This window comes from Oncorhynchus tshawytscha, linkage group LG04 (assembly GCF_018296145.1).
Source record: "Oncorhynchus tshawytscha isolate Ot180627B linkage group LG04, Otsh_v2.0, whole genome shotgun sequence".
NCBI lineage: Eukaryota > Metazoa > Chordata > Actinopteri > Salmoniformes > Salmonidae > Oncorhynchus > Oncorhynchus tshawytscha.
The window spans coordinates 42,771,477-42,788,294 of NC_056432.1; the positions used below are offsets into that span (position 1 = coordinate 42,771,477).

At 48.3% G+C, this 16,818-nt stretch overlaps 1 protein-coding gene across 3 annotated transcripts in view; it reads right to left on the reverse strand.

The window, feature by feature from the left end:
• LOC112248839 (whirlin) overlaps positions 1–16,818 on the reverse strand; it is a 97,305-nt gene that overhangs the window by 37,961 nt on the left and 42,526 nt on the right. For all 3 annotated transcript variants that reach the window (XM_024418182.2, XM_042320752.1, XM_024418181.2), the window contains exon 3: positions 4,809–4,934. In XM_024418182.2, the coding sequence (XP_024273950.1) occupies positions 4,809–4,934 (126 nt within the window). The remainder of the gene's footprint in view (positions 1–4,808; positions 4,935–16,818) is intronic.

Here is a 16,818-nt window from a genome sequence, read left to right on the forward strand (position 1 = left end):
CAGGTCGCCTGAGAGAGAGGGGCTATTACGGACACGGTACAGCAAATGGACAATCTCTCCCAAACACACTAAATGTTGTTTTTCCGAGGGTTGCCAGCCAAAGAGACAAGACACTGGCACCTATCTGTGGATGAGAAGTGGCAGAGGCTATTTCCAAAATGGCAGCCTGTGAAATGTTCCAGCTACAGGCCCTTGTCAATGTTTTATTGTGATCTCAAGCTGTATGCAAAGGTTGAACACGTCCATTTGAATTGCATACACCAGGGTTGCGAGATAAAACGTGTGCTTGGTTCATAGACCCGGGGTTGTTCTCTAATAAGAAACTACATGCATATGTTTTGGCACTGATTAACTGTTGAAGCTCTTTGGAAATAGGTTTGTTGATGTCTTAAGAAAAATTCTCAATAAGATTCCTCCATTTTGCCCCGTTCTCATGCTCTTTGGTTACAATCAAAAATTCGACATGTCTTTTCAAGAAAAGCAAATAATCTTAGCAGTTTCAACAGCTGTGGAGAAAAAAAAAGCATTCTCAAAAGTTGGTTTGAACTGAATATTGTATTGTGTAAAGTTTGGGTAATAATGTTCAATGCCTGCCAAACTTAATGGAGTTAGTGTTGAGATACTAACCACCTTGTCCAAGGCCATCATGTACACCCAGAAGATGATCTAGGATATTTCACTTTAAGATATTTGGCTGCTATTATTGGCTATATTTTTATGTTTGGTTTTTATATGTACTGTATGTGTACCTATAGGTAACCGCCAAAATAACAGAAACACCAACATAAAGTGTCTAAATAGGTTAACCTGGTAAACTCTGACCCCCCTGGTGGCATTTTCTAAACAACGCATAATATTGTATAAAGTACATTTTGGATTTCAAAACTATACATTCTACAAACCTATGCTAAGTAAAGTACAGAGCCCGAGATAAAACAGGCCCTGAAATTTATTTTTATTTTTTATTGTCCCCATTTAAGGAATACGAGATTTGTAAGTTTAGGTTGAGTTCAAATATGTCACCAAAAAGATTTTCAAAAAAATTAAGAAAAACAATGAAAAGATTTGGGGGGGAAAAACAAAATAAAAAAACGACCTGTTACCTAATGGTGGCGCGCTAAACATGCACAAATTCCAATAGGAACAGAGACTTTTGAAATGGCACAAGGACTTGTTCAACGTTCTTTGCCTTCATTTTCCGTCTTAAATCAATAATGGTTCCAAGTGGCACCCCATCCCCATAGGGCTCTGTTCAAAAGTAGGGGGGAAAGTATAGTGAGCCAGTGGGCTGGCCTGTTAAAAGAAAAGAAAAGGCAGGGCTGTAGGCTGGATAAGACAGCGTCCGATCCCCTGGGGGAGTGACACTAATTAAATCCCACGTCATTGCACACAGATGGGACAGGCACACGATCATCTGTCACACCGCCCGTTAGACAACAGCTGTATCCAGACTGGCTTGATAGAGGCCCTCGTTATGGGGCTGACACCTGGCTGACGGACGGTGTCTTATTGCTCCTCAGTGACAGGATGACTAATAAGATGCATTTAGAGGAGTTTAGTTTATCCACTGTCAGAGGAGAGAAAAGAAGAGGAGGCATTTTGTTTCTCTTAGCTTCTGTCAAATAACAGAAAAGGCCTTGAATCCAAAGAGCAACATTGAATTAGCCTCACGAAATCAGACAGAACTTGATAGCTCACATTCTGTTTCACTGCTTGACCAGGCTAACATTGAATGTCCCTGTTCTCAAACATATTTTTTTAACTCCATAATTCACAGGGCTATAGATAACTTCATCCATATATAAACAGGTTGTATAGAACATTAACATCGCCACAATAATGTCTGCAATCACGTACAGCCTTTGTGGTAATTAATCATGTATACACCTGGTGATAATGCAGGTGCAAACTGCATACTAAAAAGAAACAATAGTTTGATATCTAGCTGTTTCCCATTGATATCTGCCAGAGGTAGCAGACAGACAGGCCTCAGGTCAGTGTTTAACAGGCTGAAGTAAGAGAGAGGTAGAGGGGAAGAAAGAGGACATAAGAGAGGGAAAGGAGAATAGAGAGAATGAGAGAGGGAGGGGTGGTAAATGGGGGTAGGCGAGACAGACAGAGACGGCCTCCCGAGGAGAACAGACAGCCTCTTTACTTTCCTACTGCTCCTCTTCTAATGGCAATATCACTCACTCTGCCAGACTGCCATGGATGTAGACCCACAACACAACTCCGACAGAGCATTACACTGGAAAACAGTGTAGTTCTTATGGATCTCTGAATACACTGTGGAGTACAATTACCAAAACTGAGGCAGAATATATAAAAAAATTAAAATCTAAATATCTGAGAGGCTTGTAGTAGAATAGAGAAAGAAAAATAACCTGTCACTTTTCCAAAACGAACAGGTTCTCCAGAAATCCCAGTTGGAAGATTTCGGGAATCAGGAGGGAATAACCAGGGAATCTGGAATCTTCCAACCAGGATTTCTGGAAAACCTTTAGTCCATGCAGGTTGTCATCCCAGTGGTTAGAGTACCATCAGCCCCACAGAACTAGAATGAGTAGAACAGGTCTCCGTTAATGGGTGAACTGATGGCCATTTTGAGTGCTGGCATGAGTTTACCAGTTAAATTGCCATAGTCAGAGATTTTGATTCCCATTCTAGTTATGCTATTTATATGATTGGCTGCAGAGCCCTAACACTCAGCTGATAGCGTGCCTGGCCTCTGTCCCCGCCTCCCCCCTGCCACAGTCAGCTAGAAAACACAAAGCAGCACAGTGCTTTCTGTCAAAGAAATGCTGCCAAAATGCCAAGCGCCTGTTATTTAATCAAGAGTCCAGGCTTGGATTTAGTGTGGTTTTCTGAGTTTTTTTTATAGTCCTCTTTATGGAAGAAGATTTTTTCCAAAGAGGGAGATGGACATGTTTGAACTGGGCTGACAGAGGGGATGCAGTGAGAAACAGAGACAGATGTGTGCCAGATATCTTCCCAAGCCCAGCCATGCCATAATGCTATGATGCCAGTCATACTGTTTACAGGCACACTGATCTATACAGTGGCAAGAAAAAGTATGTGGACCCTTTGGAATTACCTGGACCTCTATATAAATTGGTCATAAAATGTAAAACAATAGACAAACACAGTCTGCTTAAAGTAATAACACACAAACAATTACACGTTTTCATGTCTTTATTTAACACACTGTGTAAACATTCACAGTGCAGGGTGGGAAAAGTATGTGAACCCTTGGATTTAATAACTGGTTGACCCTCCGTTGGCAGCAATAACCTCAACCAAACATTTGGTCAGGAGGAATATTGGACCATTCTGCTTTACAAAACTGTTTCAGTTCAGCAATATTCTTGGGATGTCTGGTGTGAACCGCTCTCTTGATGTCATGCCACAGCATCTCAATCGGGTTGAGGTCAGGACTCTGACTGGGCCACTCCAGAAGGTGTATTTTCTTCTGTTGAAGCCATTCTGTAATTGATTTACCTCTGTGTTTTGGGTCGTTGTCCTGTTGCATCACCCCACTTCTGTTGAGTTTCAATTGGCAAACAGATAGCCTTACATTCTCCTGCAAAATGTCTTGATAAACTTGGGAAATCATTTTTCCGTCGATGACAGCAAGCTGTCCAGGCCCTGAGGCAGCAAAGCAGTTCCAAACCATGATGCTCCCTCCACCATACTTTACATTTGGGATGAGGTTTTGATGTTGGTGTGCTGTGCCTTTTTTTCTCCAAACATAGAGTTGTGTGTTCCTTCCAAACAACTCAACTTTAGTTTCATCTGTCCACAGAATATTTTGCCAGCAGCGCTGTGGAACATCCAGATGCTCAGACGTGCAACTTCAGACGTGCAGCAATGTTTTTTTTGGATAGCAGTGGCTTCTTCTGTGGTGTCCTCCCATGAACACCATTCTGGTTTAGTGTTTTAGGTATCGTAGACTCGTCAACAGAGATGTTAGCATCTTCCAGAGATTTCTGTAAGTCTTTAGCTGACACTCTAGGATTCTTCTTAACCTCATTGAGCATTCTGCCCTGTGCTCTTGCAGTCATCTTTGCAGGATGGCCACTCCTAGGGAGAGTAGCAAAAGTGCTGAACTTTCTCCATTTATAGACAATTTATCTTATGGCCTGATGAACATCAAGGCTTTTAGAGATACTTTTGTAACCCTTTCCAGCTTTATGCAAGGAAACAATTCTTAATCTTGTGTCTTCTGAGATCGCTTTTGTTCGAGGCATGGTTCACATCAGGCAATGCTTCTTGTGAATAGTAGGGCAGGGCAGCTCTAACCAACATCTCCAATCTCGTCTCAACGATTGTACTCCAGGTTAGCTGACTCCTGACTCCAATTCGCTTTTGGAGAAGTCATTAACCTAGGGGTTCACATACTTTTCCCAACCTACACTGTCAATGTTTAAATTATGTATTCAATATAGACAAGAAAAATATAATAATTTGTGTGTTATTAGTTTAAGCAGACTGTTTGTCTGTTGTTGTGACTTAGACGAAGATCAGATCTAATTTGAATTCATACTTTTCCTTGCCACTGTATTCCTGCCTCAGAAATCTGACCTGAAAACACAGCAGACTGAAGTTGAAAATAGAGCGCAATGAACTATGTTTTGTACATAGAATCGATGTCTTTAGTCGAGTAAAAAGCGGCTGTGTTCAGCAACACAGACCATAGCAGACTCTTTCCCCCACTGCTTTGCTGTGTCAGAACCTTGCATTGTGTTTTATTCACTGTGGTGGGGTGAAACAATTTCCATAGGATGTGTATGGTAATGGTCTGTAAATACCTTGAGTCCACCGTGGTCTGCGGCTGAGCCTGGGTCCACTCCAGTAATGTATATGCCCAGGCCGTACTCTGCCCCTCCTCTGATCATCAGGCCCAGAGAGAGACCATCGTTCAAGTTTAGGGTGATCTGCAGGGATACACAGACAGAGAGGACAGGGATCAGTGGTCGTGTTCATAAAGTGTGCAGATCTAGGATCAGGTCTTCCCTGTCTATATAATCTTATTCATTATGATCTAAATGTCACGACTTCCGCCGAAGTCGGTCCCTCTCCTTGCTCGGGCGGTGTTCGGCGGTCGACGTCACCGGTCTTCTAGCCATTGCCGATCCACTTTTCATTTTCCCTTTGTTTTGTCTTGTTTTACACACCTGGTTTCAATTCCCCAATTACATGTTCATTATTTAACCTCTGCTTTGCCCATGGTTGTTGTGAGTGTTTATTCGTTGTGAAGTGGTCAGTACTTCTGTGAGCTGGTGTGTTTCCCAGTGGGGAATTTATTGTTGGTTTATTTCGAGTAAAGTTACGTTTTTACTCAGTTCTGTGTCCTGCGCCTGACTTCGTCCGACCCGCTACACACTGACTCTTTACACTAAAAGGCAAATCCTTGATCAGCACTCCTATTGTGAGTTGATTGACACATATGGCCCCAGACCTCCTGGAAGTGACAGTGATCAGTGATTATTATTTAATAATAATAATAACAAGACTAACAATAATACATGGAACTTATACAGTATAGCACCTTTAATGATCCAAAGTCACTTGACAATTGTAGAAACTAAACAAAACAACAGAGATCATAACAAGACAACACCAGACTAACAGAAGGAAGAGACAAAAACATTAAGCAAAGAGAATGGGGAGGGGCTTAAAGAAGGGAAAAGAGTGTGATGTGTCAGTGTATGAGTGAGCGAGCGAGCAGGTTTGGCATGTGTGTATGAGAGAGAGTGCATGTGGGAGAGAGGGTGGGTGTGTGTGTGTGTGGGGGGGAGAAGGAGGTCGGAAAGGTAAGGGTGATAAGGTAGTGAAGGGCTTTGTTGTTCAGAAGGAGGATCTTGTAGTTAATGCGTTGGGAGACAAGGAGCCAGTGGAGTTCACGGAGGACAGGGATGATGTGCTGCCAGGACTTAGTGTGGGTGAGGAGTCAGGCCACAGAGTTCTGAACCATTTGGAGCTTATGGAGGGAACTTTGAGGAGGGCAATTTCAGTACTGTGGATGAGGTGGAAACCAGACTGGAGAGACTCAAATATGTTATTGTTCAGGAGGTGGGTTTGTGGTTAAAATCAAATCAAATTGTTTTTGTCACATGCTTCGCATACTTTGTAAAAAGGTGTAGACTAACGGTGAAATGTTTACTAATAAACAATAGAAGGAATAAATACACATTGAGTAACGATAACTTGGCTATATACATTGGGTACCAGTACCGAGTTGATGTGCATGAGGTAATTGGGTATGAGGTAATTGAGGTAGATGTGTACAGTGCCGCGAAAAAATATTTGCACCCTTTCTGATTTTCTCTATTTTTGCAAATATTTTTTTACACACCCCAATTTCATGGTATCCAATTGGTAGTAGTTACAGTCTTGTCTCATTGCTGCAATGAGGTGAAGGTCGAGAGCCATGCGTCCTCCGAAACACAACCCAACCAAGCTGTATTGCTTCTTGACACAATGCCCATCCAACCCGGAAGCCAGCCGCACCAATGTGTCGGAGGAAACACCGTACACCTGGCAACCTGGTCAGCGTGCACTGCGCCCAGCCCGCCACAGGAGTCGCTAGTGCGCGATGAGACAAGGATATCCCTGCCGGCCAACCCCTCCCTAACCCGGACGACGCTGGGCCAATTGTGTTGCAGCCCCATGGGCCTCCCGGTCGCGAACCCAGAATATCTGGTGGCACAGCTAGCACTGTGATACAGTGCCTTAGACCACTGCGCCACCCGGGAGGCCCTTATTTTTGCATATTTTTGATACTGAATGTTATCAGATCTTCAACCAAAACCTAATATTAGATAAAGGGAACCTGAGTTTACAATGTTTGGTTTTCGCCAGGCATAATGGGACTCATTGAAAAAGTTGACTCAAGTTTGGCAAAAAGCATCTGGAAGCACCTGGATGATCATCAAGACTCTTGGAAGAATGTTCAATGGACAGATGATTCAAAAGTATATATTTTTGGATGACATGGGTCTCATTATGCCTAGCGAAAACCAAACACTGCATTCCACAGTAAGAACCTTTGGGGTGGCAGGTAACCTAGTGGTTAGCGCATTGGGACAGTAACCAAAAGGTTGCTGGATCAAATCCCCGTGCTGACAAGATAAAAATCTGTCGTTCTGCCTGAGAACAAGGCAGATAACCCACTGTTCCCCGGTAGGCCGTCATTGTAAATAAGAATTTGTTCTTAATTAACTGACTTGTGTCACGCCCTGGTCTTAGTATTTTGTGTTTATATATTTATTTGGTCAGGCCAGGGTGTGACATGGGTTTATTTTGTGTTGTGTTTTTGTATTGGGGTTTTAGTAGGTATTGGAATTGTGGTTGAGTAGGGGTGTCTAGCATAGTCTATGGCTGCCTGAGGCGGTTCTCAATCAGAGTCAGGTGATTCTCGTTGTCTCTGATTGGGAACCATATTTAGGTAGCCTGGGTTTCACTGTGTGTTTTGTGGGTGATTGTTCCTGTCTCTGTGTTAGTTTGCACCAGATAGGCTCAGTCACTTTGGTTTTTCTTTTTTCATTGTTTTGGAAGAGAAGAGAACGAGCGCCATTCTCCTTGCGGAGATGGTGCTAAATCCATCAACACGGTCGGTCCCTGGGATTGGGCTGGCCAACACGATTCGGTTTGCTTGGAAGGAAAAGGAGTTGGAGCCTTTAGGACGGGAAACTTTTGGAAGGATAATATTGATGGGGATTCTAAAGCTGACGGTGAAGGACGTGTTTTGTTTCCAAGGCAACTCGTTGGAGGGAGCATACGACGTGGCACTATATACAGAGGAGAAACACGATGATATCCTGAGAAGGGCAAGAGCAGTGGGAGGTGAGAGGCCGATGAGCCACTATGAAATAACAAGCCTGGCGAAGAACAACTTTAGGTTGTAACTGTCAACATTTACAACCCATACGTTAAGGACGAAGAGGTGAGGGCCTTTCTGGGGAGATACATGGATAACGTCTCCTCAGCAAGGCACCTCAAAGACTCCCTTGGGTTTTGGAATGGGAGGAGAGGCTTCCAGGCCCTCCTCAGGGAGGACCCAAAGGGACATGGTGGCTACCTCCATCCTCCTGCTATGTTCTCCCTAGGGGCTGACAGGGGACGTTGTTTTATGCACGTCAGCCCCCATTTTGCAGGCGCTGTATGGCCTACGGCCACATATTCGCCTCGTGCAGCACAAGAAAATGCAGATTTTGTGGATCTGAGGAACACGAGGCGAGGGATTGTGACAAGCCTAAGGCGTGCCACGGGTGTGGCTCGTCAGCACACCTGTGGCGGGGGTGCCCGGCTCGTCAGAGGTCATATGCGTCTGCGGCTGGGGGGAGCAGGAGCGGGGGATGGGGGAAGAAGAGGAGGGGAAGGAAGCACGCCTCATGACCAGAGTACAGGTCCAGAGGGGAAGGCCACAAGGAAGGAGGAGGAGCAAGAAGCGGCGGATGGAAGAGAGAAGGAAACAGAAGGCACGGGAGTAGGAGAACCAGGAAAAGCGGCGGAAGAAGGCAACCGAGTGGAGGAGCATGAGAGAGAAGAAAGCGAGGGAGGAGTGTTGGAGAAGGAGACGGTGGAAGATCAAGTGGACTGGGGGGAAAGTGCCCTGGTGGAAGAGATGAGGGGTATGGTGGAGGAGCTGGCGGGGGGGGAGGGTGGTATCTCTCCACTGCCGCCATCACCAAAGAAGAGAATGAAGAGGAGGGTGCGATTGGCCGACAGTGAGAGGGAGGGGATGGCCAAGAGAGTGATGGGGGTGGGAGAAACCTCTGGGTTGCTGCTGGTTTCCCCAGGCCCTCAACTTCTGTTGGGTGGGGACACACCTAACAAGACTCAGGACTGGGTACAGGAGGAGGTGGGGAGTTTTTTGTTTGGGGACTCAGCCTCCCCGATTTTTTTTCCAAACCAGCTGCAGCACTGGGGAGGGGGAGGAGTGTGGGGGTAGACCCAGGGTGCAGGGCACCCCGGAGCCAAACACTATTCCTGCATCCTGGGTTGGTGAGATGGAGGAAGGGGGGGATGTCGGGAGTACGGATGGTGTTCTCACCGGTAGATATGGAGCAGGGGAGCATCGGGTGAGTCTCCTGTTTTTTGTTTTTTTTCTGTCTGGGTTTAGAATTTGAGTGTATTACATGTTTTAATTTTATTTTTTCATGGGGTCTAATTTTACTTTTGTTAGTTTAAATGTAAGGGGTTTAAGGGATTTTGTTAAGAGGAGGGCGGTTTTTAGTTATTTGGAGGGTGTGGGGTTTGATTTTTGTTTTTTTTACAGGAGGTTCACCTGAGGATGGAGGGGATGTTAGTAGGTTTAAAAGGGAGTGGGACAAGGGGGAGTCGGTTTGGGGTATTGGGGGGGTGCACTCATCGGGGTAGGGATTTTGTGTGGGCACAGGGAGGTAAAAGTGGAGGATTCTTTTGTGGTAATGCAGGGGAGGGTTATAGGGGTGGATGTCACGATAAGGGATTGTAAATTTAGATTAGTGGTGGTGTATGGGCCACAGGTGGTGGCAGACAGGAGGGAGATGGTGGACTGTCTGACGCCCCTGTGTGTCACAAATAGGAAATTAGTGATAGGGGGGATTTTAATACAGATTTAGGAATAGGGGGATAGCAGTGCAGGCGCCATTATCGGGCTAATGGCTTGCCATGGTCTGGTTGATGGTGGTCTGCACACTACTCCGAAAATGGCCGGTCCTACATGGCGCAACTCCAGGGGGGTTGAGCGGAGGCTCGACTATATTTTTGTACCCAGGTCTTTGGGTAAGTTGTCTGGGCGGCTGTTGCCTGTTTTCTTTTCGGATCACGACGGGGTGCTCCTGCAGGTGGGGTCGCCAGTCTGCCTCTTTGGTAGGGGGTACTGGAAGTTAGATCGGGATGTGCTGGAGGAGCAGGCTTTTGTTGACGGGTTTTATGGTTTCTTTTGGAGGCTTGAAGGCCTCCGGTCCATGTGCGAGGGGGTGTTAGAGTGGTGGGAATTAGTTAAGGTGAGGATTAGGGCTTTTATAATAGGGTATTGCAAGAGGAAAAAAAGGGAGGAGAGGAGGGAGGTGGATCGTATCCAAAGGTTAATTGAACTCGAGTACGAGGCAGGCAACCTCGGCGGGTCGTTTGACTGGGAGAGATCCGCTACCCTAAAGGCGCAGCTCAGGGAGTTGCAGGAGCGGAAGGCTCGAGCTTTCCTGGAGCGTGCGCATAGTGGCTTTCTAGAACACAATGAGACTTGTTCTGCTATGTTCTTTAAGTCGGTTAGGGCCAGACAGAGTAGGAAGGTAATGCATGGCGTTAGGGAAGAAAATGGTAGTATAGTTAGAGAACCAGAGGATATGGTCAGGGTGACAACTGATCATTTCCAAGGTTTATTTAAGGAAAGGGAAATAGATGTAGAGCAGGGAAATGTGTTTTTAGAACACTTGTCCAGGCGGTTGCCGGAGGACATTAGAGAAGTGATGGAGGCCCAGATTTCACTAGAAGAGGTTGAGAGCGCTCTTAGGAGGATGGGAAAAGGGAAGGTGCCTGGGATGGATGGGCTGCCGGCTGAGTTTTATCTCAAGTTTTGGGGTATACTTGGACCAGTGGTCCTCGAAGTCTTGAAGGCCATCCTTGAGACGGGGGTCCCGGGGGATCAATGGCTGTTGGTGTGCTGTCACTTTTATATAAGAAGGGGGAAGTAACAGACCTTGGCAACTGGCGGCCGTTGACCATGCTGTGTGTAGATTACAAGCTACTTGCAAAGGTTTTAGCAGACCAGTTGCGCACAGCCCTTCCCTACGTCGTCCATGAGGATCAGACGTGCGGGGTAGAGGGCCGCTCTATTAGATGGAACCTACAGTTAATCAGGGACTCCATTGCTTGGGTTGAAGATAGAGGACTGCCTTTAATGGTAGCAGCGCTAGATCAGGCGAAAGCCTTTGATCGCGTGAATAGATCCTTTTTATTCAGAGTGTTAGGTCGATTAGGATTTGGGGAGAAGTTCATAGGATGGATTCGTACATTATATGTCGGAGCGGGGTGCCGAGTTAGTGTAAATAGTCACTTGGGTGACGTTTTTGACCTCTCGTCTGGGGTCAGGCAGGGGTGCCCACTCTCGGCTCTCCTCTTCGTTCTGTACATGGAGCCTCTGGGGGCTGCCATTAGGGCAGACACAGGGGTGGAAGGCTTGTTGATCCCTGGAAGTGGTGGGCTGCGTGTTAAGATGATGCAGTACGCCGACGACACTTCCTTGCTGCTGTGCAAGGACTCGTGCCTGACAAGGTCCCTTGCCATCTTTGGGGATTTCACCCGAGCGTCGGGAGCGGTTCTGAACCATGCAAAGTCTTCCGTCAAGTTTTTCGGAAGATGGCGCGGTAGAACGGATGTGCCTGGGGGGTTATCTCTCTGTGAGGGGGCCCTGAGGATTCTCGGGGTCCATTTTGAGACCTCCGGCTCAGCGACGCTAAACTGGAACATGCCTATCACAGTGGTACAGAGGAAGCTAGCAATGTGGAAGGCTAGGTTTTTTGTCTTTTATGGGCAAAGTTCTGGTCCTAAAGGTGGATGTGTTGCCGTCTCTTTTGTATTTGGCGTACATCTACCCATTGCCGGCTTGTCTGAGGAGGCCTCTAGTGAGGCTTGTGTTTCAGTTCATGTGGAGTGGCAGGTGCGAGTGGGTCGCCAGGGCACGCATGCTCTGTCCCATCGGGGAGGGAGGTAGGGGGGTACCACATTTCCCCCTCAAGCTGGACACAATTTTTGTTTCTTTCTTGTTAACGGAGCTTGCTCATCCAGTGATACACCCGTCCGGTTACCTCCTGCGGGTGTTCTTCTCGTATCAGGCGAGAAGCGTAATGGTGTGGTCTAACACGGGTCCTCGGGCGGAACAGCTGCCGTGGCACTTTGGTCATGCAGCCAAGTGGCTGCGTGCGCACCCTGAGGTTGAAGTTGCCCGAGTAGGTTTAGATCACAGGCACCTGTACGAGGAGGTCAGAGAGGCAGGGAGTCCGGCGCCTGTAGTGGGCATCTCGGAAGTGGTCTGGGAGGGAGTGCAGGTGCGGGGTCTGGACAACAGGCTCAAGGACCTGAATTGGTTGAGCCTCCATAAGTGCTTGCCGGTACGTTCCATCATGTACCTGTATAGTTTGGTGCAATTCCCCACCTGTCCAAGATCCTCTTGTGGCAGGGAGGAGACTGTGCGCCATGTCTTTTGGGACTGTGCCTTTGCCGGAGTAGTATGGGCTAGGGCACGGGTGTTGTTAGGTTTGGTAAGGGGGGATTTTGTATTGACGTGGGCCAGGTTAGAGAGAGGTGTAGGGAGAGCGAGATGGACGGATAGGGACAGGTTTCTGCTCTGGCTTCTCATGAGTCTCTTTAAACGGGGGCTGTGGGAAGCCAGGCAGAACATGGTGAAGACAGGGAGAGATTGGGGGGTGGAAGGGATAGTGAGGAGGGTGGAAGGAGATTTGAGGGGGAGGATGAAGAGGGAGGAGAGGAAGTGGGGGCAGCATGCTGCTCGGGAGAGGTGGAAGGGGGGTTTAGGGCTGGGTGTCATTTAGATTTGTAAGGGGATAGATTAGGGACGGGGAGATAGGGAAAGGTAGTTTGTAGGGTGACGGGGAGGGAAGATGCTCCCCTGAGGTTTTGTTTGGGGTTTTTGTTTTGTTTAGTTAAATTAAAATACCATTGTTGGAGTATGTATGAAAATTATGAGTTGTAAAGAATGAATGGTATTGAAGGTAATAAATCATTTTTTATTAAAAACATTTTTTTTTTAAAGTTTAGGCTGTTTCGGTTTTCATGTACGTTTATTGTTTTTGTATTGATCGTGTTTATTCGTCTATTAAACATGTATCGAATTAACCACGCTGCATTTTGGTCCGACTCTCTTTCGACAGAAGAAAACCGTAACAGAATCACCCACCACAAGAGGACCAAGCAGCGTGGTGACAGTCAGCGACAGCAACAGCAGCGAAAAGAGGAATGGACATGGGAAGACGTTTTGGATAGCAAAGGTTGTTACACTTGGGAGGGGATACTGGCTGGAAGAGATCGCTTCCCATGGGAACAGGTGGAGGCACTTAGGAGAGCAGAGGCAGCCGGAGATAGGAGCCGATGATACGAGGGAACACGGTTGGCAAGAAACCCGAAAGTCAGCCCCAAAAATTTCTTGGGGGGCTCAGGGAGAGTGTGGCAGAGTCAGGGTTCAGACCTGAGCCAACTTCCCCTGTTTATCGTGAGGAGCAGCGATCAAAGGACTTCTGGACTTGGGAGGAAATATTGGACGGAAAAGGACCCTGGGCACAGCCTGGTGAATATCGACGCCCCAAAGAAGAACTGGAGGCGGCGAAAGCGGAGAGGCTCTGGTATGAAGAGGCAGCACGGCGACGCGGATGGAAGCCCGAGAGTCAGCCCCAAAAATGTATTTGGGGGGCCTCACAGGGAGTATGGCTACGCCAGGTAGGAGACCTGCGCAAACTTCCTGTGCTTACCGGGGGGCTAAAAAGACCGGGCAGGCACCGTGTTATGCTGTGGAGCGCACGGTGTCTCCAGTGCGGGTGCATAGCCCGGTGCGGTACATACCAGCTCTTCGTATTGGCCGGGCTAGAGTGGGCATCGAGCCAGGTAAGGTTGGGCAGGCTCGGTGCTCAAGAGCTCCAGTGCGCCTGCACGGTCCGGTCTATCCAGTGCCACCTCCACACACCAGTCCTCCGGTGGCAGCTCCCCGCACCAGGCTTCCTGTGCATGTCCTCTACCCAGTGCCAGCACCACGCACCAGGCTTTCAGTGCGCCTCGCCTGTTCAGCGCAGCCAGAGCTTTCCTCCTCTCCTGCGCTGCCGGAGTCTCCCGCCTGTTCAGCGCAGCCAGAGCCTTCCTCCTCTACAGCGCTGCTGGAGTCTCCCGCCTGTTCAGCGCAGCCAGAGCCTTCCTCCTCTACAGCGCTGTTGGAGTCTCCCGCCTGTTTAGCGCAGCCAGAGCCTTCCTCCTCTCCTGCGCTGCCGAAGTCTTCCTCCTCTACAGCGCTGCCAGAGCCTTCCTCCTCTACAGCGCTGCTGGAGTCTCCTGCCTGTTCAGCGCAGCCAGAGCTGCCAGTCTGCATGGAGCAGCCAGAGCTGCCAGTCTGCATGGAGCAGCCAGTCTGCATGGAGCAGCCAGAGCTGCCAGTCTGCATGGAGCAGCCAGAGCTGCCAGTCTGCATGGAGCAGCCAGAGCTGCCAGTCTGCATGGAGCAGCCAGAGCTGCCAGTCTGCATGGAGCAGCCAGAGCTGCCAGTCTGCATGGAGCAGCCAGTCTGTAAGGAGCAGCCAGAGCTGCCAGTCTGCATGGAGCAGCCAGAGCTGCCAGTCTGCATGGAGCAGTCCATGGAGCAGCCGCCAGTCTGCATGGAGCAGCCAGAGCCGCTAGTCTGCATGGAGCAGCCAGAGTTGCCAGTCTGCATGGAGCAGCCAGAGCTGCCAGTCTGCATGGAGCAGCCAGAGCTGCCAGGCTGCATGGAGTAGCCAGAACTGCCAGTCTGCATGGAGCAGCCAGAGCTGCCCGTCTGCATGGAGCAGCCAGAGATGTCAGTCTGCATGGAGCAGCCAGATCCGCCAGTCAGCCAGGATCCACCAGTCAGCCAGGATCTTCCATATCCGCCAGTCAGCCAGGATCCGCCAGCTAGCCAGGATCCGCCAGTCAGCCAGGATCTGCCAGAACCACCAGCTAGCCAGGATCTGCCAGAGCCTACTACCTGCCTGAGTTTCCTCTCAGTACTGGGCTTCCTCTCGGTACTAGGCATCCTCTCAGTGCTGAGCTACCCCTCAGTGCTGAGCTTCCCCTCAGTGCTGAGCTTCCCCTCAGTGCTGAGCTTCCCCTCAGTGCTGAGCTACCCCTCAGTCCCGAGCTACCCCTCAGTCCCGAGCTACCCCTCAGTCCGAGCTTCCCCTCAGTCCCGAGCTTCTACCTCAGTCCCGAGCTGCCCCTCAGTCCAGTGGGGTCCTTGGTGAGGGTTATTAGGCCTAGGTCGGCGGCGAGGGTCGCCAATCAAAGGACGCGTTACAGGGGACTAAGACTTGGTTGGATTGGGGTCCACCTCCCGAGCCGGAGCCGCCACCGTGGACAGACGCCCACCCGGACCCTCCCCTATGGGTTTTAGTGTGCGGCCGGGAGTCCGCACCTTGGGGGGGTTCTGTCACGCCCTGGTCTTAGTATTTTGTGTTTATATATTTATTTGGTCAGGCCAGGGTGTGACATGGGTTTATTTTGTGTTGTGTTTTTGTATTGGGGTTTTAGTAGGTATTGGGATTGTGGCTGAGTAGGGGTGTCTAGCATAGTCTATGGCTGCCTGAGGCGGTTCTCAATCAGAGTCAGGTGATTCTCGTTGTCTCTGATTGGGAACCATATTTAGGTAGCCTGGGTTTCACTGTGTGTTTTGTGGGTGATTGTTCCTGTCTCTGTGTTAGTTTGCACCAGTTTAGGCTGTTGCGGTTTTCACGTACGTTTATTGTTTTTGTATTGATCGTGTTTATTCGTCTATTAATCGAATTAACCACGCTGCATTTTGGTCCGACTCTCTTTCGACGGAAGAAAACCGTAACAACTTGCCAAGTTAAAGAAAGGTTCAATTAAGATTTTTTTTTTTTTTGTGTCGAACATAGTGATGGTTGGAGATGCTTTGCTGTCTCAGGATCTGGACGACTTGCCTTAATAAAAGGAACCATGATTTCTGCTCTGTATCAGATAATTCCATAGAAGAATGTCAGGCCATCCATCTGTGAGATGAAGCTGGAGCGCATCTGGGTCATGCAGCAAGACAATGACCCAAAACACACAATCATGAACATGTACATGAAAATGTCTAAAAAGCTAAAAGGTTTTGGAATGGCCTAGTCAAGGTCCAGACCTAATCCCAATTGAGATGTTGTGGCAGGACTTGAAACGAGCAGTTCATGCTTGAAAACCCACAAATGTCGCTAAGTTACAACAGTTCTGCATGCAAGAGTGGGCCAAAATCTCTCCACAGCGATGTGAGAGACTGATAAAAGACTACAGGAAGCATTTGGTTGGAGTCACTGCAGCTAAAAGTGGCACAACCAGTTATTGAATGTAAGGGGGAAATGATGTTTTCACACAGGGGCATTGGGCGTTGCATAACATTGTTTATGAAATAAATGAAATAAGTATGTAATTGTTGTGCTGACTCAGGTTCACTTTATCTAATATTAGGTTTTGGTTAATGATCTGATTCAGTATCAAAAATATGCAAAAGTACAGAAAATTTGAAAGGGGGCAAATACCATTGTGTTGTCTGCAAACTTAGTGATGGTGTTGGAGTCGCACGCTGCCACACAGTCGTGGTTGAAGAGGGAGATCAGAAGGGGACCCAGCACGCACCCCTGAGGGGCCCACATGTTGATGGTCAGCGTGGCAGATGTGTTGTTACCTACCCTCACCTGGGGGCTGCCCGTCAGGGAGTCCAGATCCAGTTGCAGAGGAAGGGGTTGGAGATGGGGAGATAGTTGTTGAGGATGGAGGTATCTAGTCCGGGCTTCTTTAGGATGGGGGTGACTGCATTTGTTTTGTAGTCTGATGGGACAGCTCCATGGGCCAGGGAGAAATTGATGTGGAGCTCCCCTCTGAGCAGCCAGACTACATCCCAAATGGCACCCTATTCACGTGAGCCCTAGTCCAAATTAGTGCCCTTTTAGTGAATAGGGTGCCATTTGGGATGTAGCCTGTGTTCTCCTTTCTCCAGTGTTTGCCCACCTCTCTCATATATTGATGTGAAACTGCATCGTCAGCTCCACAGACCAGGCGGGGTGGGCAGGGGTACGATACACCGTTTTGCACAGCGCTGCAGAT